The sequence below is a fragment of the Mesocricetus auratus genome, unplaced genomic scaffold (genome assembly GCF_017639785.1).
Source record: "Mesocricetus auratus isolate SY011 unplaced genomic scaffold, BCM_Maur_2.0 Super-Scaffold_6730, whole genome shotgun sequence".
NCBI lineage: Eukaryota > Metazoa > Chordata > Mammalia > Rodentia > Cricetidae > Mesocricetus > Mesocricetus auratus.
In genome coordinates, this window is record NW_024429184.1 from 35,659,702 (window position 1) to 35,686,105 (window position 26,404).

Genomic DNA, 26,404 nt, shown 5'->3' on the forward strand with positions numbered 1-26,404 from the left:
TCAATATCAAGCGGCGCTAGTGAAATCAACTAAGACAGAAACAGGCATCCTTCTGGTATCTTCCTTCACTGGTGGTCTTCGAGCAGACAGACATACAGGGTGGAGATCACTTCTGAACAAAGAAGCTGCCTTCCTACCCCTCTGTCTCATTCATGTACAAACTGTTTATTGGCTTCTAAATAATTGCTAAACAAAATTAAACCAGGGTTTTTTTCTTATTATTATTCTTTTACTGAGAACTGGAAAACATAATCCAATACCTTATAAAATGTTTGAAGGAGCATATCTGAGGTACCAATATCAAGTGATCTTCAAACTTACTTTTAAAAAAAGTTAACAGATACTGAATGTATGAAGACATTCAGCCTATTAAATAGGAGAACATTCATAGGAAATGTGCCTTAGTATGTTAATTATTTTCTTCATCATGACAATATATGTGACAGGCACACCTGAAATGAAGGGAGCTTTATTTGAGCACAGAGTTCCAGAAGGTGCATTCCATCATGGCGGGGAGGAAATGGCAACTAGATCAGGCTGATTCATGGCAGTAGGAGTGTGTTATGCAGATTATTCACATCTTGGTGGATCAGGGAGCACAGAGGACACTGAGCCCGGACACAGGGCCTGGCTACAATACTCTTGGCCTCACTAAGGGGACCAGGTGTTTAAACACATGAGTCTCTGAAGGGCATTTCAGATTGAAACTGTATCACTTAACAAGAGTCGTGCTGCCCTGAGTGAGGCAGAAGAGCTGGAGGATGGTGCAGTGGTTAAGAACAACCGCTGTTCTCACAGAACACCCGATTTAAGTTCTCCATACCCACAATCACCTGTCACTCCAACCCCAGAGATCCAATGTGCTGTTCTGGCCTCAGAAGACACTAGTACATATGTAGTGCACATAAATACACACACATGAGAGGGCTTTTAAAATCCTCAAGACACAGGGGCTGGGGAGGTAGCTTAGCAGTTAAGAGCACTGGCGATTGGACCAGATGACCCAGATAAGTTCCCAGTTCTGAGTATGCTTGTCTTTGACAGGATGCAGGCAGGAGGTACACAGGCAGGAAATATGTTAGGATATATGCCAAACCCCCCCCCCCGCTCCCCGCAGGCAGGAAATGCGTTAGGATTTATGCTTGCTCCTGATTGGACCTGATGCAAAAGGTGACTCATTGCCATTTTTCTGGAAACTCTGGAATGGACCTGGCCCAAGTCCATCATCCTGACCAGTATTTAATTAAAGCTTGCTTCAAATTTGGCTTGAAAATTGTGGCAGTGGCAGGGCAGTCGTTGCCTATGCCTTTAATCCCAGCACCTGGGAGGCAGAGGCAGGTGGACCTCTGTGAGTTCGAGGCCAGACTGGTGTACAGAGTGAGTTCCAGGACAGCTAAGACTGTTTCACAGAGAAACCCTGTCGGGGGAGGGGAGGGCGTCAGGAGGGGGGAGTAGTGGTCTTATTATCAACCAGTGGCATTGGCAGTATGTTCCTCAGCCCCTCTAAATGAGCTTAATCTTCATCCCGTGGACAGGTTGGGGCCAGGCCCCTCACTGTTTCAGTAAAGCAGTCTCAGCCTGTTGAGACTGAGGTCTGCTTCTCTGCTTTAGTTTTCTTGCAGACATAAAGTCTGGTAAGCCCTTTATGGCATATGTTTATTTCCAGGCATATGAAGATTTTGCTTTTAAACAAATGCTAATACCTGCAGAAATCCACATAAGCTCTATTTGTCTTAAAGCTCATCTGTAAAATGAAGAAGGTAAGAGTCTGAGAATGCAGCTTGGTGGTAGACCTTGCCTGGCACACGTGAGATGCCAACAAAAGAATTTTTTTTTGTTATACTACTTTGTCGATTTAATATTTGGGCAATAGTCCCAAGCCATGAAGAACTGCTTAGCCCCAGCCAGACCATTCAGCTCCACCCCCAGAAACGCTACGTGCAGGTAGCACAAGCAACTCAGCCTGTCAAAACACAAAACAGCTGTAACTTCAGACCTAACACTATATCAGAGAATTGAGTCTCAGTTTTGTTGCCCGCATACTAGGTGTGTTGCCTAATTTCTGAGTCTGTTTCCTAACACATAAAATGGAATTGAGCAATCACTTCTAAAGAGGATGGTGACAATTTGCATAAGGCATACAGGCATGGCCTTGACAGATGTTGCTTCTTTGTCTTGGCAGTCTGGGCAGCAACTACAACAACAGAGCAGGGATAAAACCCTTGTTAAGTGGGAACGCATTGGGACTTTGTGGCCTCATTGTTCATATTAAGAATGTAGACACTCACTTCTGGCAAAGCTGGTTGAAAAGAACTTTAGGAGAAAGTGGTCCTTTTTCAGCCTCCTTCATGCTGTGAAGAAACAGGAACAAGGCTGAAGTCAATGGTCCAGGGCTTGAAAGTTCCACCACTAACGGATCCTTTGAAAACATGATCAATGCTACGTCAGACATACATAATTTTCAAACAAAATATTATCAAGAATCTTAATATCTAAAAGACTAACTAAACTGTCTTAAGTGTATTAATTTTAAGTCCTTCACATATAAAATATTTAAATATAGAAAACAGGATTAAGTGCTGTAACTGGCCTAGCAGAAATGCAGGTATTCTAAAGAGACGAGTCACTCAACTGAATCACTCAATGTGACTATATTGCAGTTGGAACAATGAACTCCAAAGAACAGAGAATTTCCCCAGGAATCTCATGCTTGGTATTTATACAAATTCACAAATAAACACAAATTATATACCAGATCTTCACCTTACTGTTGGGTCTCATTTGTTAGGGGAAAATGGCTGAGGAGCCTATCAAAGCGAATGTTGACCAGCTCTTCCATCACCAATCAGTGCCTGTGGCTCCTCCCGGTTCTCCCAGCATCACTCAGTGCCTGTGGCTCCTCTGGGTACTTCTCCCACCCCGTACCTAAACCTCTCCCTCTCAGAGGCTGGGCTTCTGCCTCCCTTTCCCCCAACTCAATTGCTATCATAACTCGGCCATTTTCTCTCCACTGGTCTCTTGGCCTCTTGGCTAGGCCACCTTAGTCAACTGCTCCTCTTGTAGTCTGGTTTAGTCTGCTGGCCATGTTCAGCCTGGACTCTGCCTGCATTCTCCCTATAACTATAACAAAAGTCTTCTCCATACTTCAGGAGTAGTCATGACCTCCTTTTATTTCATTTTTTAAAAATTCACTTACTTTTTCCCAAACCTTTCACTAATAAATGAAGGAATGGGGAATTACATGACAGAATTGGTATGTTACATCATCTTTTAAAGGAGATATATATAGCTCAATAAAGTAGCAATTGTGCTAAGGACTTTTTTCCCCACCAAGTTTTGTTTCCTTGATAATCCATCTGGGACTCCAGGGAGGTGTGGTCCAGATCACTGCATGAACCTCTTTTTTGTGGCCTCCAGGGAGCTGTGATCCAGATCACTGTGTGGCCACTCTTTTTTGTGGCCTCCAGGGAGGTGTGATACAGAACATTGCATGGACACTTTTTTAACTGCTCTCAAAAGCCAGATCCTGGACCATACTTTCTCCACTAATGTATTTGCTCTATGTGCACATACATACAAAGCAATTACTTTTCTATTTTATTTGCCTGGTGTTAGAGACTGAATGTATAATAAGCAAACACTCACCTTTGAGCTATACACCCAGCCCTGTTTGTTTTGTTTTGCTTTTTCAAATTGGCTATGACAGTGTTGCGACCTCCCAAGCATCCCCTGTACCTGAGCCTGCAAAGAATCTGGAATCCCACACACGAGTACTCACACCCTATGCCTTTTCTTTTCTTTCGTTTTCTTTTACTAAATATGAGGGTCTCACCATGTTGGCTAGGCTGCCTTGAACTACTGGGATCAAACTACCACCTTGCTTCAGCCTCCCATACAAATTGGCCAGGACTACAAGCACAAATACTACCTTAGCTCTCAATAACTACTATCAGTTACTAGTGCCATTCCATTCCAGAAAAAGTCCATTCAAAATGCAAATACAACTAAATAAAATAAGCCAACTACTTGTTGCTACGAGGTGGAAGGTACATTCTTGGTAGAAGGTACATTAGTGTCTCAGTAAGGGGGTAATATAAGAGCCTACAAAATTTGGACTTTGGTTGAGTAATCTGGCATAGAACCTAAAAAAAGAAGATTTTCTCTAGACACAAGCCTTCAGCAGACAGGTAATTCTACCAGACTACCTCATGACCAAGGTTAAGCTTGCTAAAGTGTCTGTTGTTCACTCTCATGCTATCCAACAGGGGCATTGGGTTTTCTACACGGCAAACTTCTTTCATCTGTTTTTAGATAAATTACAAAATGACCTTACTTTGTTCTTATTTTGTCCGAGGAACATGGCCTAGCTTTGGGTATTATAGGCCAGCTTTGACTGTCAGCAACTGCTCTTCCTATTTGACCTATGTTTCTGAACCATAGCATACCTTACAACTATAATTTCTGAAAACCTTACCTGATTATTTATTTTTACAAAGTACTTTTGAATTATGTTTTAAAGCCCTCATACTACAGTTCCATTCGGTAGCTTAGGGAAACAGAAAGAAAATACTTTGGAAACGGGTTATTATGTTTCTGTAGCTGCTGCACTTGCTACTCACCAACTGCGGAGCTGACGAAAGAGAAATCTTGAGCTTGGTGCCATCCTCTTTTATCTCGTTCATCAGCTCAAAGAGAACATGAGTCTGCGCCAAGTTCTAAACAGAGTCAAGCGTCCATCCAGTTAGTGTGGATCTGACGTGATGACGTCAGTGCTCTCTGTTCAGTCAGTGTGGTTCTGAAGCGATGACGTCAGTGCTTTGTGTTAGTGTGGTTCTAGTGTGACGTCAGTGCTCTCAAAGCTCCCAATCTCATCCAACACAGCAAAACATGTTTACTTAAAATCTTAAAGATGTAAATGAACATACTTCACATTTTCTGCCAGTATGACTAATGAAACTATCAAACAGGTTTCCGCCAGGTGTTGGTGGCGCACGCCTTTAATCCCAGCACTCGGGAGGCAGAGGCAGGGGGATCTCTGTGAGTTCGAGACCAGCCTGGTCTACAGAGTGAGTTCCAAGACAGCCTCCAAAACAATACAGAGAAATCCCGTCTCGAAAAACAAACAAACAAACAAAAAAAAATACAACAGGTTTCCAAGTAGCACTGTTGAGTACACATGTGATAGTGACCAACAACTACCGAAACAGAGAAAAACAGAAAGGGCTTTCTAGAATAACATTTCACAGTCATTGGGCAGACTACACTACAGGTGCCTTGATGGGGAAGTCCTGTGTATATGTAAATAAAGCACTGTTGGCCAATAGGGAAGCAAGACAGGTGGGACTAGGAGTCTTGGAGGATTCTGAGAAATGTAGTGAAGGGATTTGTCACCATATGATTCCCGAGAAGAGGGGACACAAGTCTGCGTTCTTGGTAAGATAAGACCTTATAGAACTATATATTAGTAATTATGGGTCAATCATCAAGTCAGAGCTAGCCAGTAAGAAACCAAGCAAATGGCCAACAGCTTCATAATTAATATAGCCTCCTGTATGTTCATTTGGGACTGACTCAGCTCTGGAACCAGGCTGGCAGGAAGACTACATGTTACAGTGCACCTATACTCATATTAACTAGTTCAGATAATTGCCATCATTCTGATAACTTACCTGAATGACTGCATTAAAAAAGCAAGTATTTCCTAAATTTGTAATTCCTTTCACAGATGGCACACAGCTGCCTTGTCTTCCCTTCTTTATTTCACCTGTTTCACGTTTTTCTTCACAAAGTTTTATGATTCTAGAAAATGCACCTATGAAACAAAAGTTCCAGAAAACTTACATGAGATGTAAAATGTGTCACTTGACAATTTAAATACATCATTTAAAATCAAATAAGACTGAATCTTTGAATCGGTGTTCCTGAAGGACAAGACCACAAACACAGTATCTTTGGTTGTATATTTTACTGTTGTTGAATTGAATATATTATTTTAATATAGCTATCTGTACCCTAACATCATGTTATAGAATAATTTCCTGATGAGTGTAAAAGCTTAAAGTGAAAACAAACAGAAAAGCTCTTCCTTCTGAATACAATTCCCCACAAGAGAAGAAATGAATACTTAAAGTCTCGGGTAGGAAAGGTGAGAAATGAGCTTAAAAACTGTTCTTCTGCCAAAGAAAACAGAAGGGTTCAAAATGATAACGAACACTTGAGTCATAGGAAGTGGAGGTAGGATGATCAGAAAGTCAAGGCCATCTTCAGCAATAAATAGAGTTTAAGTCAGCTTGGGCTACAAACAAAGGAACAAACCACTGACTTCAGGCTGCGTGATACATCAGTTCAAGATGTACAGAGTGAATATCAAAGTAATAAGGGTAGAAAAGTAGATGATTACAGAATGACTGCATATTGATAATAGATCTTTATGAGATTAAATGGTAAGAGGAATGTTTTTCATTGATGAACATGCCAGTGAACTACTTAGCATGCCTGATGCCCACAAAGGCCAAAGAGGGCACTGGATCCCCTGGGAATGCAGTTACACATGTTGTGAGCCCCCATGTGGATCAGGGGAAATCAAACCCAGGTCCTCTGAAAGAGCAGCAAGAGCTAACTGCTGAGCCATCTTTTCAGCTCCACTCGGGAAAACTTTTCTTTTTGAGACAGGGTCTCACTATGTAATCCTGGCGGCGCTGGCACTCACTCTGTAGACCAGGCTGGCTTCAAACTCACAGAGATCCACCTGCCTCTGCCTCCAGAGTGCTGGGACTAAAGGAAAGCATCACCACACCATGATCAGAGGGAAAATTTTCAATGAAAAGATGACAACAGAAGAAAGGACCAGGTCAGGAAACTACCTCCTTACAGTGATGCCCTTCGGTAAAACCAGCAAAATTTTCCTATGAGTTTGAAAATTTAAATGTTAAAACAGTTAATGAGATCACAGTATACTACAAAAAGTAAAATATCTAATAAACCTGAGTGCTGTGCTTTGTACTTGACAATTTAGATGCTAACTAATATAGATCTTAAAATTGCACTTTAATTTTGTTTTTGAGATGGGGTCTATATAGCTCTGGAGACAGGGTCTATGTAGCTGTGTTTGGCCTAGTAGAACTTGCTATGTAGACAACGTTGGTTTTGAGCTTGTCTCAGCCTCCCTAGTCCTGGAATTAAAGGTAAGTTAACACCACACCCAGTTGAAAATTGCATTATTAGTTTGTGTTCAATGATAATGTAAGAATGAAGAACAATTCCTAACATTTACACACTGACATGTTGTTCATATCTACATAAAAGATTACTGTGACTCAGGATCATCAGACAGAGGACTGTGGATGCAGCTTACTTCACAGACGGTTTGCTTAGCATACAGGAAAGCCCTAGGTTCATTCCCTATAACACAGAGCACCAGGCTGGTGGCATATGCAAGTAATTCCAGCATGTGGTAGGGGGAAGCAGGAAAATCAGAGAGTCAAGGTCATCCTCAACTACACAGTGAATTTCACACCTTTATAATCATCCCTTGATATATGCACACAACTTCCCCCCCAGAACACAGACACTCAAGTCAATCATGTACATTTTAGGAATTCATCAGGCACAAAAAGGCTGGATTTCTACTAGAGTTGTTGTCTGGTCTTGCAGATAGTCACTGGAAATGGATTCTTATTTCTTTTACTCACATATATTAATTTTATATAATAATGGGTGACATTTTCATGTATCTAATATGTTTTCTGCATTACTCACTTCCTTTATTAAATTCTTGGTTTCCTCCTACTCTTGCTGATCCCTGCTTCCCAGCTTATGCCATTTCTATGTCCCATGGTTGCTGTGCTGCCAGAGATGTTGTTGTGCTGATCCATTTTTTAGTGGTTCATGTAAGATCCCAGGTGAGGGGCCATTTACAAAAGCAATGGCTCCTTACAAGTGGCTACGCCACTAAGAAAATGCTTCTATGTCAGGTGTGGTGGCACATGCCTTTAATCCCAGCACTGTTTCAGACAGGTTAAGTGACCTGCTCAAGGACATAACAGTGATATTCCAATTATAAGTCCATCACCTTACAACCTAAATTCCTAACAATGACCCATGTTCCATGAAAGTAACTATAAAAGACCATAGGCTAAGCTTCTTACAGGTTTGGGTGCATACAGCCCTAAACAAATGAATCCTTAAAAAACCCTCCTTTCTTTAACACTCTAAATAAGTGCTGTTCTAATATGTAACCCATCTGAGACAAGCACTCACATAGCTTACCTGGGTGCGAGCCTCCTGCTTCACCCTCCAACCTTCAGGATTACAGTTATTAACATGTTAGGTTTTATTAAGTGTTGGGGACCGAACCGAGAACTCTTATGTCCTAGTCAAGCACTCTATCAACTGAACTCCACACTAGCCCTATCCGTTTACCTTTTCACACAAAAAACAAATGGTTGGGAGAAATAAGCTACAGAAAGTCACTACAGATAAAGACACAAATCTACTTGGAAAAGAACAGTCCTAGAAATAAGTAACATTAAAATTGTTTTGATATACACTTTGCGTATCTCTGTACCTCATTCATCCATCACTTTTTAAAACATCTGGGATGACATCCCAAAGTAAACAATGTTCATAAGACCATCTGGACAAAACTGCGGGCAAGAAAAAAAAGCATAAACATATGGAAAAACAGATTTTCTCCCTTCCCTTCAGCAGTGAGGAATGACAAATGTCAAATCTGGAGCTAGCCATGCTTCACTGTGCGATGCTTCACAGCACCACCTGGCTCTCCACGCACAGCCACCAAATATGGACCCCACTGCCAGAAAGAACATGCCCACGGGGCAGCAGCAATAAACACAGTTGATTTCACGGTTAAATGGCCACTTCATACAAGTGGCAAGGGTCTGTTTGTTTACTTTTACAGCAAGTCTATGAGAAAATATCCAGGATTAACAAGGCTATTAGGCTTATATATTAAATATGTCAGATAATTTAACCAGAAAACAGAGTAGTATTTTCTGAAAGCTACTTTTTATTTAAAATAATAGGGGAAGTTTCCCAATATGGAACAATTTAAAGCCAGTTTATGGAATGCCTACAGTGTGCCAAGTATTGTGTGAACCACTATTTATATTTATATAGAATACTTATGATTTATGACCAGAAAGCATAGAGCTGGTACATAAAACTTTGAATTTATGGTATGATCTCAGCAGAACTTTCAGGACCCAGGTATTCATTTTGTACATCTATTCACTAATGAACTGTCTGCTGAGCGCTAAGATTCCAGTTTAAAAGAGGGGGGTGTCTGAATTAATCAAATATTTTACATCTAAAGGTATATGTGGCTTTGTTACAAGGTCCAGTTTATGTGCTATTGGGGTCTGAACTCCTGGTTTCTATCCCTAGGCAAATCTAGGCGAGCATGCCAGAAAATGAGCACACCACAACCCTTCCACCTCATTTATAAACACAGAACCAAATATCCTCAAGACTAAACTCCAAGAATTTTTTGTGGAATGTGCTACAATGAAAAAGGCAAAGCTTCTATAAAAAATTTTAAAAAGCATACAATTTTTTTATTGCTGTTCATTTTTTTACCTCATTTTACCCACAACTAAAAATAAAAATGGTGCCCATTATTAGAAAAGGTAAGTTCAGGACTTCAAGGCTATTTTATTTGAAAAGCATATTCTATCTACAATATCAGCATATATTCCTTCACATTAGAATTCTATAGAATGAGAATGCACAGAACAGCGGCATTCTAGCTTTCCGCTTATTTCTTGTTTTGGTTGCTGTGCTGCAGACTGGACCATTACACTTATACCTCTATCGACACTTCTTACAGCTTTTGAAAAAAAATTTTTTGAGACAGGGTTTCTCTGTGTTGTAGCCCTGGCTGTCTTGGAACTAACTGTAGATCAGGCTGGCCTGAACTTACAGAGATTCGCCTGTCTCTGCCTCCTGAATGCTGGGATTAATGTGCTGCCACCACCCAGCAAACGAACCTTCCCTTTTTTTCTCTCTTCAAGACAGGGTTTCTCTGTGTAGCCGTGGCTGTCTTCTTACGGCTTTTTATAACTCTGTACCTCACCTTGGAAGTCTGTAGTCTACATACACAAAGAGCAGGCCTAGCAAGCCAGGGGGCACCAGCCAGTGAGCAGCTCCTCTCTATGGTCTCTGCATCAGTCCCTGCCTCCAGGATCCTGTCCCACCCAAGTTACTCCCCTCACAATTGATGATGAACTGTTTTATGGAACTGTGAGTGAAACAAACTTTCTTCCTCAAGTTGCATTTCATCATGGTGTTTTATCACAGCAACAGTAACCCTAACTAGGACAGACTGGTACCAGGATCATGGGTATGGCTGTGACCAACCTAACCATGATGTTTTGGGAAGAACTGTGGAAAAACTTTAGAAATTTGGAGTAGAAAAGCCATTGAGTGTTGAGAGTTCAGTGGGCTGATGTGTAGGATCTTGGAAGATGAGAGCGTTGAAGGCAGTGCAGACAATGGAGGCCGGGCTTGTGAAGTTCCAGAGGAAGCTCGAGTCCATGAAGACCCCATAGGGCTGTTTGCTATTTTGAATTGAGAATCTGGTTAGCTGGGGCTGAGGTATCAGCTGTGAGTAACAAGAGACCAGAACCACTGAAGAAACACACTTGCTTTGTTGAGAAAATAGATGTTGGTCAGACGGAGCGAAGATATTATAGTAGTGATTGAGAAGAAACCAACATCACTGAGGTGAAGACTGGGAAGTGTTGCCTCAGGGTCAGCACAGAGGCTGTGTTCCAGAGGTGGCTAAGGTTGTACCTTGTGCTGGCAGTCAAACTTGGTAGTGTAGGAGTCTCCTGGGTGGTTCTGGGTTTTGAAGGTGTGAAGGGGCCATGGAGAGCAGCTGAGGCTTGGCACTGTGAGGAGCCAGGATAGACTATGGGTAAAAATGCAGCCTCAGTGTCAGGTAAAGGTCCAAGACTGAAGAGGTCTTGCAGAGAAGCTGAGGCTTGGCACCAAGAAAAGAGCCTATGAGAGGCTATTGATGAAAGTGCAGCCCACTTGCCGCAGTAGATCCAGCATCTGAGATGCCAGTACCAGGGGATGGCCACCAAGAACAGTAATGAGAGGAGCCAGCTGGAGCTTGGAAGACAAAAGCAGAACCTGAGAAGTGACCCAAGCCCTTCTGAGGAGCCCAGGAGATCATGAGTGGATCCCAGATATTGGACACTTGAGTTATTCACAGTTGGGGGTTGGTTTTGCTTTGTTCGGATTGGGACTGTACCCTGGTTCTTCCCTCTTTAATTAAGAAAGTATTCAACTTATTTAATTTATAGGAGAAATGGGCTTGGTCAGTGCTGTGGGTTACGTGAGATCTCCACCTACAGGACCACAGTTGGAAAACACTGGATTTTAATAGTCTGGATTTTAAGAGAGACTGGCTATTTTAAAGAGACTAGATTTTTTTAAGTGTTTGAAATTTTAAAGAATGTGGAGCCTTTTAAGTATGGAAGATGCTCTATGCTGTAACGTCAATATTAATGTGTGATCTCGGGGATGAGTAAGAAAGGAAATGACGTGGCTTACAGTAAAGTACCTGTGTGTCAAGTTGACAAGAGGTCAGCTGTGCTGGCTAGTATCTAACCAATGTGATATAAACTAGAGTCACCTGAGAGGAGGGAACTCCAATTAAGAAAATGCCTCCATAAGCCTGGGCTGCAGGAAAGCATGTAGGGCATTTTCTCAGTGATTGATATGGAAGGACCCTGTCCCTTGTGGGTGGGGCCACTCCTGAATAGCAGTCCTGGGCTCCATAAAGAAAGCAGGCTGGCTGAGCAAGGCAGTAAGCAGCACTCCTCTCTGGCCTCTGAATCAGCTCCTGCTTCCAGGATCCTGTCCTTGCTGTTTTTGATGCGGAACTGTGGGTGACATCAACCCTTTCCTCTCCAGGCTGCTTCTGGTCATGGTGTTTTATCACAGCAATAGTGACCCTAAGACATTTAATCAGGTTGATCTGATGCTCAACACAAAGGGTCTCCACCAACCTGACACATGCAAGCCCAACAAAAGCCCACACAAGCACATAGCGACGGATGGGCTTGGCAGCCTCACAGATTCCAAGTGCGGAGTCTTCATGGATAAGGACAGACTTCAGCTCACCTTGCAAAGTAGTATTAACATCCATTACCCCTCCAGCAGCTAGACCTTCCTCTGCCATGGCTTACAGGTGAAGCAAACCCTGAATACACCTGAGCCACTGCCTCACAGGACTCTGCAGTGGCAGGGATGGAACCAGTGTTCATCTTGTGAAAATACAAATAGGAGCAGAATTTACATTTATGGCAGAAGAAACTGTATTTATCTTTTTACAAGGTATTAAACCACTTTCTAATTTTTACTATATAAGGTCACAGTATTTTAATCCTCAGCTTCAGAACCTAATCAAACCATTTAACGTTTTACTTTAAAAAAAAAGGGGGGGGGGAGTGGGGAGGCCATAAAAACAGTTTCTAAAACAAACACACTTCAGGTCTTTGGTATCCCAAGAAGCATTAGCATATTGCACTCAACAGTACATGCTTTGTTTTCTTCAGTCCTAATAAAAATAGTATCCTTCCAGCCTGACATTTTGAGCTAAATTTTGCTAGAAAGAGCGTGGAACTCTCAATCTTCTGTGTAGTTCACAAAAAGCAAACCAATATTCAACAGTATTCCATTAGGAATCCCTGTATTTGGTATTTGTATAATCTAGTTATACAAGCCTACTGAAGTAACGTGGCTTAATGAACCTTTCAGAGTACATGGGTCAGCTTACAAAAACAAAAACAAAAAAAAAAACTGTGAGCAGATTTTAAGTTCAAAGAAAAATGGACAGGCATTGGTGGCTCACGCCTTTAATCCAAGCACTCGGGAGGCAGAGGCAGGTGGATCTCTGTGAGTTCGAGGCTAGCCTGGTCTATAGAATGAGTTCCAGGACAGCCTCCAAAACAATACAGAGAAACCCTGTCTCGAGAAAAAAAAAAAAAAAGCCAAAGAAAAATGGAGCCAAGCACCCCATCCCCACACATTCAAAACCTCTCCATTATCCACATCCACCACCAGAATGGTCCATTTGTTAGGAATGATGAACCTACACTGACACTTCATTATCACCCAGGATCCACAGTTTACATTAAGTTTCCTCTTGGTGGTGTATGTCCCTTTCAGCTGGACAAATACACAATGACAGATACCGCCCTAGTCATATGGGACAGCTTCCACAGCCCTAAAAGCCCCCTGCGCTTTGTTTGTCCTTCCCTCTCCACGGGCTCTGCCAACTTTATTCACTCTTCTGTTGTTTCCAGGTCTTTGGTCTACTTCTTAACATCTATCTTTCTGGTTGGATCTTGCAAGGCTATTTTTTGCCCCTTTTCAGTCTTGTTATCCATGACCTTTTCATTACGCATATGACAAGGGTGAGCTCCCCGCAAACACACAAATTCAAACATCAGATGTGAGATCTACACAGCTGTAAGCATTCTTCTGGGAACCTGCACTGGATTCATCTCACTTGCTTAATGCAATTACCTAAACCAGTCATGTAGCATTAATGCTAATCTGCCCATTTCTGCAGCTGAAAGAAGTTTGAAGAAAAACTGTTTCCACCACAATCCCTCGACTTTCAATTCACCTATTCTCAAAGTCGAATTCCTAGTTAATTAATCATCAACTTTAGAGACATGTACTTATTTAGTTATATGATAAATGTCACTGATAATGGAATATCCATTTCTATCTGTCTTGCATTATGAGTCAAATAACCTGCTTAAAATATAACATTTAGCAGTGGTTCTCCATTATCCTAAGCACAAATCCTACAGGCAGGAGTCCCTTAAACATCTGCTCCTACTTTGATCCTCACTTCTCACCATCTTCCGCACCACCAAACCCATCCTTCCTGCTTGATAGACGCCCTCACCAACAACCTGATTCTTCTGCCTCAAACACAGCTTTCACTTTCTGACAAATTATAATTAAGTAACTTTCCGATCTTGGCTTAGAAAGCTATTCTACATAAATATCCTTGGCTCTTTTACTCGAGGTTAGATTAGATACCATTAGCCCACTGTACTTGCTGCATTATAACACACACAAACAAGCAGATATTCAGGATTCAGGGAGGATGGAAATGACAAAGGTTTTCCGTTATGCCCTCAGCAACAACTGCTTTGTTCCAGTTCGGTTTAATTCAGCAGGCACTACTGCCTAGCCAAGTTAGAGGCAGACAAAATGTCAACTAGAATCCACTCCTCAAAGACTATGGATTTAGGAGTGAAAACACACATGCACCCACGCACACACGCACACCCTCTCTCACACACACACCCTAAGCACCAAGTAAAGTGTGCTTTTGCTTGCTGTTAGAGTCTAAGTGTACTAAATAGATAATGTATCTCAAAACAAAGACAAGGGTAAAAAAAAAAGTAGTCAGGTAAAACTGAAGACAGAAAACACATATTAGTCTGAAGTTTCTCAATATGCCTGAATACACCCTCCTCCTTGGAAGCTCAGGGTTCCTAAGACCAAAAGTCCTTTCATAAGCCCAAGATGCTCCTTGTCTTCTCACTTTCATGGAGTCTTCACAGTAAACCCGTGGGGAGCGGAGGAAGCACGAGCGTGTGAGGTCCTAAGGGAATGTGTGCTGCTGACATGGGCATGGCCATGTCAAGGACTCGATGCCTCAGCTCCATGGGAGTGGTAAGGCCTTCCCCACGAAAGAATCAAAGGATTAGCAAAACCTTCTTCAGGGGTTTGTGTGTGAATGTTGATAGTGTAAGCTCAAAATGTCCACCATAGCCCCCAACCCCATGTTTACAGTGTGAAGTCTGCTCCTCTACAGAGACTGCTCCTACTATGATCAGCTATACCAGCCTCCCTGATCCAGCCGTACACTATAAACCCAGTCTATCTCCTTGATCTAGCCGTACACTATAAACCCAAACTGCTCAAATCAGCTGTCCATATACAACACTTCCTCTTTGTTCAATAACCACACTGAGCTTCTGGTTTCTCCATCAGAGCCTGGCCCACCCTGTCCCAGTTTTTCTGTGTGTCCCTTGCAGCTGCCGTCTAATGACTGGAGCTGTGCTGGAGCCACTCCTGATACAGGAACAAGATGACAGTACAGCTATTTCTGATGGCTGGTGGTGGCACACGCCTTGAATCCCAGCACTGGGGAGTCAGAGGCAGGCAGAACTCTGAGTTCAAGGCCAGCCTGCTCTACAGAGTGAGTTCTAGGACATCCAGGGTTACATAGAGATGCCTTGTCTCCAGCCAACACCCCCAAAAAAGTAAAACAACACTACTCATTCAACTTTGAAAAGTATTTATCATTCCTAAAAAGTAGTATTTATGTTAAGTGTCATGAAATTATTGACGTTTTTTAGTGAACATTCAAACTTTTTCATTTCACTTCTAACAAAGACTGAGAGACATAGCTACGTAACCAGAGCTCCTTGAGCTTCAAGCATTTTTCAAAAGTACAAAGAGGCAGCAACATCAAAATCTTCAGACTCAAAGAGCTCCTTGTTTTCAGTGGTGCATGGGGAACTAACCTAGACTTCCTATAAATAACATCAAAAGTGTTAGAAAGGAGGCCTTGCATCACTTGAACTGTGCTCATGGAGTTGGCACCAGCTTTCTTCTCAGTGATTATTTCAACTTAGTGCAAAACCACAAAAAGAATTTGTTTAATATCACTCTTTCCTACCCAAAAATGACAGGCAACTGAGAAAATCTGTGAGTGAGAGAGGAGACCCTCCCCAGGGACCAAACACACCAACTGGTTGTCCCGTGACAAATGGACAGCCCTGAAAATGTACATACAGGTAACATTACATATGCTCAAGAGGTTCTATTTGGGAATATATATGTATATACAAATACATATATACATTCTATAACAGTTTATGAAAAAAAGTGGTCATGAATTTGAAGGAGAGCAGGGAGGGGTTTGGAGGGAGGAAAAGGAGGAGGAATGTTGCAATTAATATACAAAGAAAAATTAATAAACAAAGAAAGAAAAAAAATCATTATTTTCCTCCCACCCAAGCACATATCCTTTTAGATTATGGTATGTGGCATTTGACCTGGATAAAGACCTCACAAATATTACTTAATAACTGCATGATCAGAGGTATCATTCTTCCAAATTCCTCCTTGACAGCAATTCTCATTCCACAGTATGACAGATTTCTTCCAACATGCCATGGGGTCTTATTCAAAACAGAACCTGCCTAAGCAGCACAGTAGCTGGAACTTTTGGAAACCATGAATTCAAAAATGTCTCATTGTGAAAGTCTCCTTCAGCTATCTTAAAGTTCCATTTCCTAGGTGCTACTCAAGGCCCCTCAAGCACTGCTGAGGCTTAGGCTACCACCACCTCAAGAGATTTCTTTTGTTCATCCTCCGAGAGACCAGCTGAAAAGCCAAGTTCACCCACTACTGCTTCCTTTCCCAGTGAGCACGCCTGCTTATGGGTACCTGGAGGGCTCAGAACAGCCATCAGAACTCCCAGTGAAGTTATCTTCCTCTTAAAAACTTGTTTGTCATTAACTTATTAGTGAGCAGTGCCTACAGAGGCAAAAGAAAGCATCAGACCTTCTGGAGGTGGATGATCTTGGCTTCTGAATTCATGGTTTCAATGTATTTTAAGAATTCTAAAGTAGCCCAAGAAAAAACAACCATGTGCTAAGGAAAGAAAAAAAAAATGAGGCTATAATGAGCACCTGAGGTCACACAGCTAGCGACTGAAGCCATCTGAATGCCAGGTCCCCTGACTCAAAGCACATGTTCTCAATACCTCAGTGGTTTGAAGGAGACTGTCTCACACAGGCTCAGACATCTGAACACTTGGGCCCCAGTGAGTGGCACCGTGGTACTGATGTGGCCTCACCAGAGGAAGTGTGCCAGTGGGGTAGGCTTTGAGAGGTCACAGCATGGCCCCACTGCCAGATCACTCTCTGCTTTGTGTCTGCAGTTGAAGACGTGACCTCTGGTTCCTGAACTGGCCCCTTGTTTCAACGCTTCCCCTCCAATGAAGGACTCTCACTCCTCTGAAACTATAAGCCTAGACAATCCCTTCTTCCCTAAGTTGCTTTTGGTCATGGCATTCTATCACAGCATTAGGAAAAGAACTAATCCAAATACGAAGCTCTCACCCAACTCTCATGCACTTGGCTTGCACCCCGGTGAAGGTTGCTATTTGGGATGTGCTAGTAACGGAAACGTTAGCAGGAGAGGAAGCAGGTCACTGTGAACCACATGCCCTTGTGGATTGTATCGTACCCTTCCTACCTCACTCCTTTCTTTCTGCTTCCCAGCCACTATGAGGTGGAAAACTTTCCTGTGGCACACACTCATACTACAGTGATCTTCTGACTCAAAAGAGAAAAAAAATGCCAGGTGGTGGTAGAACAGGCCTAACCAGCACCTGGGAGGCAGAAGCAGGAGGATCACTATGAGTTTAAGTCCCTGTTCTACAGAGTCAGTTCCAGGACAGCCAAGGCTGCAGAGAGAAACCCTGTCTCAGAAAAAAACAAACAAACAAACAAAAAAAACCAAACCAACTTACCATGATGTTCTGACTCAACATAAGTCCATAGCAAGGGAGCAAGCTGATCATAGACAAAAGCCTCTGACACCACAAGACAATAAGGGAGTTAACATGAATCCTTCCCACAAGTTTTTTCTCTCAGGTTTTTGTCACAGCAATGAAAAACTAACATACTGCCTTCCTAGCAGTCTTGCTGCAATTGAGTATTCAAGAAATCTGAAAACCTTAGGAGACCTAAGGTAAGAAATGCAGAAAAAAATGGCTTCCCCATCACTGCTGGCATGTGTCCTTAGGGCAACAAAGCAAATACAATGTGAGGTTCTCTGGATTCAATTGCTGAAGCACTCAGGGTCTTTCCCCACATCTCCCTGGTTCCTGGTTTCAGTAGAAACTGAGCCATGACTGGTAGACCTAAGACCAAGTAGGAACCATGCAAATGCTTGTCAAACAAGTTAAGTAGAGAAGTGATAAGATTAATGATTTCTTTTGCTGTCCAGAAGCTGGGCTTATATCTCCCCCTCCTGACTTCACCTCTTCAGAGCAATTGGGAGCTAACATAGACAACTACATACTGGAATACAATTGGAAACTATGGGGTTTTTTGCTCTTGTTGTTTTGTTTGTTTTTGTATTGTCCGACAACCAAAAGGTTGAGGATGTAGCTTACTGGTACAGTGTTTCCCTACCCCACACAAGGCCCTGGGATCTATCCCAGCATTTTTATTGTAACTATATTTTTATAAAAACCTTCCCACTGCTAGTACTACATTCCAAGCAGTTCATTTCTTCAAAGGCATCTCAAGGACCAACGGGATGGGGGGTGGGGTGGGGGTTGTTTAAGAGGACACGCTGCTGAGTCTGATGACATAGTCTGGTCCTCAGGACCCACATGGTGAAAAACAAGAACAGATTCTAACAGGTTGTCCTCCAGCCTCTACACAAGTACCCTGGAATGAGTATCCACATATGCACAGACTCCTCCCTCCATGTGGGTACCAGGGATTGAACCCAAAGTACCAGACTTGCCGGAAAGCATCTTCTCCCACTGAGTCATCTCACAGGCCCAAACAGACGTTAATCCTTGGAAACTTAAAAACTGGGGCCAGCAAGCAGACTGGAGGGCAACGTGATCCCTCAACAGTGATGTCCGGCCTACGTTAGGATCAGAACAGCACTGCAATTGTGCAACACACAACAGCAGACCGCGTTCCAAAACTGTGTCAGGACAAGTCCAGTATTTTCACAAACATTATTTCTAAATCTTCCCAAAGTATTACTGTCAAGCTTCACAACACTCCTCAAAATAGAATTCTTTTTTTTTTAGAGGGGAGGGGTTTCCAGACAGAGTTTCCCTGTGGCTTTGGAGGCTGTCCTGGAACTAGCTCTTGTAGACCAGGTCTCGAAATCACAGAGATCTGCCTGGCTCTGCCTCCCGAGTGCTGGCATTAAAGGCGTGCACCACCACCACCAGGCAAACCGTACCTGACTAGAAGCCATCAAAACAGAATTCTTACACCACTTTTATCATAGGGAAACTAAGGTGTAGAAGCCCACAGCCAATAGTGTAGGAGACAAAATTCAAACTAGGACTGTTACATGTTACAGCTCCTGCTAGCTACATACTTCTGTTTCTCACATTAGAAATACACATACCTAACATGATATGATAGTAAGATGAGACTGCTAGCTAGGGATGTATGAAAGTATGTTTCCTCAAATTACAGAATGAGAAAAGTCTAGTGAAGTCAAAGATGTGATTTGTTTTGTATTTGAGGTAGGTTCTCAACATGTAGTCCCGGATGGACTGGAACACACTATGTAGACCAGTATGGCCTAGAATGCACAGAGATCTACTTGCCTCTCCCTCCTGGGTGCAGGGGTCAAAGGTTTTTTTTTTTTAATTTTCTCCCGCCCCAAAGGTATTCTTTATGACCTCTTTACGCAGAGTACAAATCATACTTTAACCTAAATTGCTTTAGCAAATTGCTTAAGTTACCTGTTTGTGTTTTAGAAACATGTTTCTGGAGAAAGTCAACTATCTGAGCCAAAACCTTCTTGTTACACTGTGTCAATAATTTTTCGTTACATTCATAACACCTGAAAAATATAAAAGGCAAGCCAGTGTTATGAAAGCACTTTCAATAAATACATGCCAGGTATACACTTAACAATTCTCTTTAATTACATAGAAATAGGGAACTCAAAGGGGAAGGTAGGCAATAAACAAGGGACAGTTCACATAGATCCTCACCATCCAAATTTTGCAGTTTGTCACAAGGTTTCAGGCACAGCAGTTATACAGCCCGAGTTACACATGTACCCAATTCGTGGTGTGTGTGTGTGTGTGTGTGTAAGTGGAATTTTTTTTGCTTGCTTTGTTTTGGGCAGTATCCAGTACAAGGAGGCAGAGGCAGCAGGCAGATCTGTGTGAGTTCAAGACCACCTGGTTCAGTTCCAGAACAACCAGAGCTGTGTAGACAGACCTTGTCTCAAAACACAAGACAAAACAGCAACAAAGGTAGGGTCTCTCTTTACAGCATTTGCTGTCCTAGAGCTCACTCTGTAGACCAGGCTGGCCTGCAACTCACAGAGATCCATCTGCCTCTGCCTCCCGAGTGCTGGGATTCAATGTGCACATCAGCATACCTGGTCTTTGTTTTAGGTCTTTTTTATTTTTATTTTATGTGTGTGAGTATTTGATGCATGCAGCACCCACAGAGGCTAGAAAGGGCATCAGATCCCTGGGACTGGAGTTACAGACCATTGTGGGTGCTGGAAATTGGACCCAAGTCCTCTGGAAGAACATCCAGTGTTCCTAACAGCTGAACCATCTCTCCATCCCTGTAATACACACTCTTAACCTCAGAACCTTTTCTTTAGCCACTGTTTTCGGTCTTTCTGAGAGAGGGCTTAGCTATAGAGCCCAGGCTAGCCTGGAACTCACAATCACCTGCCTGTTTTTTCCCAGTGCAGCGATTTCAGTTGTAAAACACAATACTTGACTCCAATAATAGTTTAAGAGCATTACTGTGTAGGTTAGAGAGTCCCTGAACCACCTGAGTGCTTACAGTACCACCCTCCTCTTAGAAGGCTGGAATTCTGCATTAGTTCATTACAGAAAATGCAACAAGACAGACTTTTTCTTTATGGTACAAAGATTATGTGAAAGATAAGTAAGGTTTGTTTTTTTTTTAATTTAAGCCTTATGTTTGGAGGTAAAATTATGTTTTTTGCCAGGCAGTGGTGGTGCACACCTTTAGTCCCAGCACTTTGGAGGCCAGTCTAGTCTACAGATCTAGTCCCAGGACAGCCTCCAAAGTGTGTGTGTGTGTGTGTGTGTGTGTGTGTGTGTGTGTGTGGGTGTGTGTGTGTGTGTGTATGTATATATATATATATATATATACATATAATTTCTTAAATTATCCTACAGATTGTGTACAAGAGAAAAACCTTATACATTGGTATTACATTTTGATTTAGTGGATAAAGTACTAGTAAAAGTTAACTTACCATATGGTCCAGGTACTCAGGCTAATGACAACACAATGGGACTCTGTCCCAGGGCTCTGGAAATGTCTCAGTGAATGCTGGCTTTCTGAATTTTTACTACATCCCTGAAGATGAACAAAACGTTATCTGTATGAGTCACACAGAAGTTTATTTCGAATTGATCAAATCTTAAATTGCACAGTTTTTTGTTTCAAGCAAGAGGGGACAGTTTCAAAGAGCAATATAGATTTTTACCAAATATCATTATTTGTAAAGTAGATAACTTAATGTTCACTATGTATTTACCTGTAATACCCACAGATGATTGATTTCCCTGTCATTTAGGAATGGATGCACTCGCTGTCATATATATTATATACTGTGGGACACTGAGCATCCACTAGCCCAGGGGTCTCCTCCCCTAACACATATTTCCCAGTCCTCCACCCCAAGCCCACCGGAAATGGAAACAGGGCCAGTGTGGTAAAATCCCCCACTAGATAAGTAAGGGAACGAGTATTACATGAGAGGAACAGTTTAGGAAAGCATCATATATCTGCAAAAAGAAAGGGATATACTGTTCCTTCCTCATGAGCATTGGAGATTGCTATGTGACACACAATGCCTGAAGCATCTCCAGTCTCAAAAGCCAGAAAGCTAGAGATGACACAGTAAAACAATAGGAGGCTTGATTTTGAAAGTTTCTTTCTCTTGCTAGCTTTGAAGTGGCTTGACTTCTGTATTTAATTATTTTATTTATTTATCTTAGTTTTTGGGATCAGGGTTTCTCCAAGTAGCCCTGACTGTCCTATAAATAGAACTGGCTTTGAACTCAGAGATCTACCTGCCTCTGCCTCCCGAATGCTGGGATTAAAGGTGTGCGTCACCACTTTTATTTCAGTGGAAAATTCCATTATTAGGGTAAAGGAAACTGCTGATATCCATGTGTGTGTGTGCACAGCAAATTAATAATAATAGTAACAAAAAGGACATAAAGGAATGGAAAAAGGAATCCAAAAGATTAGATCCATTTCCTACAATTCAGGAGGAAAAAAAAGACAAAACAGGTCCAGATATAGCAAGTGCATTAGATTCCCTTTCAAGCTATGAACTACACATGATTACTTTCCAAACACAGCAGATACTTAACCCTCAACATGCCTAAGTCCATCTTAACACAGCAACCTAAATATGAGATGAATCTATCTTAAGGCCTATATCACCAGAAGTCCAACTCATAGTAGGCATTTTAAAGATAAAGATAGAAGACATACATAATAAATGACATGTTTCTTACCTGAAAACCACACTTGAGGCACAAGCAAATATCGGAAGGAAGCACGGGCTGTCCATCACAGAATCTTCTCTCTTTCAAACATTCTGAACAAACGGACCACAGGTTCTCAGCTACAGCCTTCTTCACATGATTTACACTGACAGCATAACTGACGTGTTGGCACGTTAAACCTACTGGATAATACGGGGCAAAATGAAAACATTTCCTCTGCTAGGCAAAAACACTACCATCAGCGAGAGTGCTCATTAGTTTATTAACTTGATACAAGCTGGAGTCGTCTGCAAAGACAGAACCCCAATTGAGAAATTGCCTCCATCAGATTGGCTTGTAGGCAAGTCTGTCTGTAGGCACTTTCTTGATTAATTGATGAGAGACAGCGCAGCCCACATAGGCAGTGCCATCTCTGGGCAGGTGTTCCTGGGTTTTGTAAGAAAGAAAGCTGACTGGACCGACAGCCTCCAAAACAATACAGAGAAACCCTGTCTTGTAAAACCAAAAAAAAAAAAAAAAGAAAGAAAGCAAGCAAGCAAGCTGAGCTAGCCGCAGCAAACGAGCCAGCATACAGTGTTCCTCCATGGCCTCTGCTTTCCTTCTGTTTCCATGTTCCTGCTCTGACTTTCTTCATTGACACATTAGAAACTGTAAGCTGAAATAAGCCTTCACCTCTTCAGCCATTTGTCACGGCTCAGAAAGCAAACCAGGGCAGTCAGCAAAAGCCTGCATCATTAAAATGATACTAAATAAAAAGCACGAATCGGAAAACAAAGTAGCTCAGAAAGATATATAATTGCACCAGTGCATATACATAACATCCTAGAAATAAAGTAATTACAGAAGAGATGAGGGTTCCTAGGAGGTGTGGGTGAGGATATAAATAGGTAACACACAGGATGGTGTAAAGCATGGCTCACTGACATATACAAAAACTACACACATAATAAAACCACAAGTGCACACACACACATACAAAATGTGGTATCTCGATAAGTTCAGGATGATTTCATCAATTTTGATATTGTGTTATAGCAATGTCAGATGTTAACATCGGGTAAGTACAAGTAAAGGTTAAAAGAGACCTCTATATATGTCTTTATGTCTTCATGTTAATCTAAATTAGTCCAAAGCTGGAAATATGATTAAGATTAATTAATATTTACTAAGCCAGGTATAGTGGCACATGCCTTTAATCCCAGCACTCTGAAGGCAGATCTCTGTGAATTGGAGGCCAGCCTGGGCTACATAGTGAGTTTCAGAATAGCCAGAGATACATAGTAAGACCTAAGGGAAAAAAAAAGATTTTTAAAAGACTATTTCCCGAACAGCTACAATGTCTCAAGCACTTTGAATGTCTTTACTGTTCACTAAGCAGTTCCTGTTCTTTCTTTCAGAGGACTAGAGTTCAGCACACACATTAAGAAGCTCACAACATCCTGTAATTCCTCTTCTAAGGGACACAGCACTTTTTTCTGACCTCCACAGGCACTCATACATGTATGACATTCACTGACAAATAAAAAATAATAAAAATTGGGGCTGGAGAAATGGCTCAGAGGTTAAGAGTACTGACTGCTCTTCCAGGGGTCCCGAGTTCAATTCCCAGCAACCACATGGTTGCTCACAACCATCTACAATTCAATCTGGTGCCCTCTCTGGCATGTAGGTAGAACAGTGTATATGTAATAAATAAATAAATCTTTAAAAAAATAATAAAAATTATTTTGAATAAAAATAATAAAAAATATTTTAAATAAGTATCCATATGGTCACTCCCCAGTTCTGCAAGAAGTAGCAGGAAAACACATATTTAGACCAGGAGTGTAGCTCACAGATAGAGTTTGTGCTTAGCACACAGCACCAGGCTCATTTGCTATTACCAATAAGTAAATAAAAGGATACATAAATCTTTTCACCTACATTCATTTTTCTATATCCATCATTGTTAGGATAAAGAAAAACAAAGAGTAGCATAATTTATAGGAATCAGTTCTTTTTTTTTTTTTTCCAGAGGGTTTCTCTGTATATCCCTGACTGTCCTGGAACTTACTCTGTAGATCAGGCTGGCCTTGAATTTAGAGATCCACCTGCCTCTGCTTCCCAAGTGCTGGAATTAGAAGTGTACACCACCACTGCCCAGCTTCAGAATTCTTCTTGAATATTCTCATATGATGAAAATTTATTTTGCCTAGTCCCTAAACATCATTTATAAAAGCTTCCACTACATAGAGACAAATGGCTAAAACTAAGCACAAATAAAACATCTTCAAATAATTATATTCTCCTCCCAAGGGTCCAGGTAATACTTACATTGTCCCCAAATACCTGAACACTTTAATTTCTCTACCTCAGACATCTACATCAAAACTACATTTACAAAGCCATAACCATCTACTAATTAACTAATTAACTAGAAAGGTTAGGTGTAGCCGGGAGTTGGTGGTACACGCCTTTAATCCCAGCACTAGGGAGGCAGAGGCAAGCAGATCTCTGTGAGTTTGTGCAGTTAGCTGTACATTAAAATGAATGTCATTCCTCACTAGGTATTTACAATGAAATATATAAAATATTAAAATTTTTAATTCCACATCAAGGGCAAACCATAAAAACAGACATGAAATGTAGGGGTGACCCTACAATACTGTCCATGCCCAAAAGGGCGGGGACAGGAGTATGGGCACAGGTGAGACATTTAAAGGAAGGAAAAGGAAAACCTCACTCTCTCTTGGAAGCCTGCCACGCTTCTGATCATCCAGCTTGTGTGTAAGTTCTTTCTCTGGTAAATAAATATATTAATTTCCATATTGCATTGACCTCCCTCATCAATGAAAGGACTGGTTCTGGAGCCTGGGTATAGCTCAGTTGAATGCCTGGCATTCACAGCTTTAGCCCCACTACCCTATAACACAGTATAATGACACAAGCCTACAGTCCACCCAAGCCCTCAGCGGGTAGGAACATCTGAGTTTGAGGCTACCCAAGGTTAGAGACCATGGCTCAAAAAGAAAAAGCAAAGCTGGGCGTTGGTGGCGCATGCCTTTAATCCCAACACTCGGGAGGCAGAAGCAGGTGGATCTCTGAGTTCGAGGCCAGCCTGGTCTACAGAGCGAGTTCCAGAACAATCTCCAAAGCAATATAGAAAAACCCTGTCTTGAAAAACCAAAAAAGAAAAACAAATATGTGTGTGTGTGTGTATATATATTTTTTTCAAATAGCAAGGACCCATGCCATTAAAGAAAGGAACAGCTTACAAAATGCCATTACTTTGTATGAATTTTATAATTTAAAATTCTAAAGTGAAAAGTCATTCTATCCTATATATCTTCTTCATAAGCCGTGGGATGGGTTCTGATCAAGATAATGTAAAATACTCTGATGCTGCCATTCAGACTTCTAAAACTGAAATCACTGGTAACCTTAGAAATAAGTGGATGTGCCACATGGTGGTGGCACACACCTTTAATCCCAGCTCGCAGAAGGAGGTAGAGGTAGAGGCAGAGACAGGCAGAACTCTGAGTTTGAGGCCAGCCTGGTCTACAGAGTGAGTTCCAGGACAGTTAGGGCTGTTACACAGAGGAACCCTTTCTTGAAAAAAGAAAAAAGAAACGCAAGTCCTAGCAGGGCAGTGGTACACATCTTTAAACTCAGCACTCAGGAGGCAGAGGCAGATGGATCTCCTGAATTCAAGGATAGCCTGGTCTACAGAATGAGTTCTAGGCCAGTAAAGGCTATGACACTAGTGAGACTGTCTAGAAAAGAAGGAAAGAAAAGAGGGAGGGAGGGAGGGAGGGAGGGAGGGAGGGAGGGAGGGAGGGAGGGAGGGAGGGAGGGAGGGAGGGAGGGAGGGAGGAAGGAAGATAGCTCTGCGGGCTGGACATGTGGCTTGCTGGTAGAACGCTCAGCTGACACATGCAGGCCCTGGGGTAGGAATGTAGCCCTGTTCCAACCATATCACCATAGAAATGAAAGGAAAAGAAGGAGAAAGTAAGGGGGAGAAGAAGCGGGGACAGTGGTGAGGAGGAGGAGGGTAGAGAGGAC

The 26,404-nt window shown here is 42.0% G+C and overlaps 1 protein-coding gene across 4 annotated transcripts in view; it reads right to left on the reverse strand.

The window, feature by feature from the left end:
• Usp45 (ubiquitin specific peptidase 45) overlaps positions 1-26,404 on the reverse strand; it is a 62,214-nt gene that overhangs the window by 31,054 nt on the left and 4,756 nt on the right. For 2 of the 4 annotated variants that reach the window (XM_005066230.4, XM_021224674.2), the window contains exons 3-8: positions 22,373-22,545; positions 21,097-21,200; positions 19,583-19,683; positions 5,670-5,812; positions 4,620-4,715; positions 2,289-2,419 (exon numbers count right to left, since the gene is read on the reverse strand). In XM_005066230.4, coding sequence (XP_005066287.1) covers positions 2,289-2,419; positions 4,620-4,715; positions 5,670-5,812; positions 19,583-19,683; positions 21,097-21,200; positions 22,373-22,545 — 748 coding nt within the window. Of the gene's footprint in view, positions 1-2,288; positions 2,420-4,619; positions 4,716-5,669; positions 5,813-19,582; positions 19,684-21,096; positions 21,201-22,372; positions 22,546-26,404 lie in introns of those variants that run through there. The other 2 variants (XM_013110260.3, XM_021224676.2) reach the window with 2 other exon arrangements.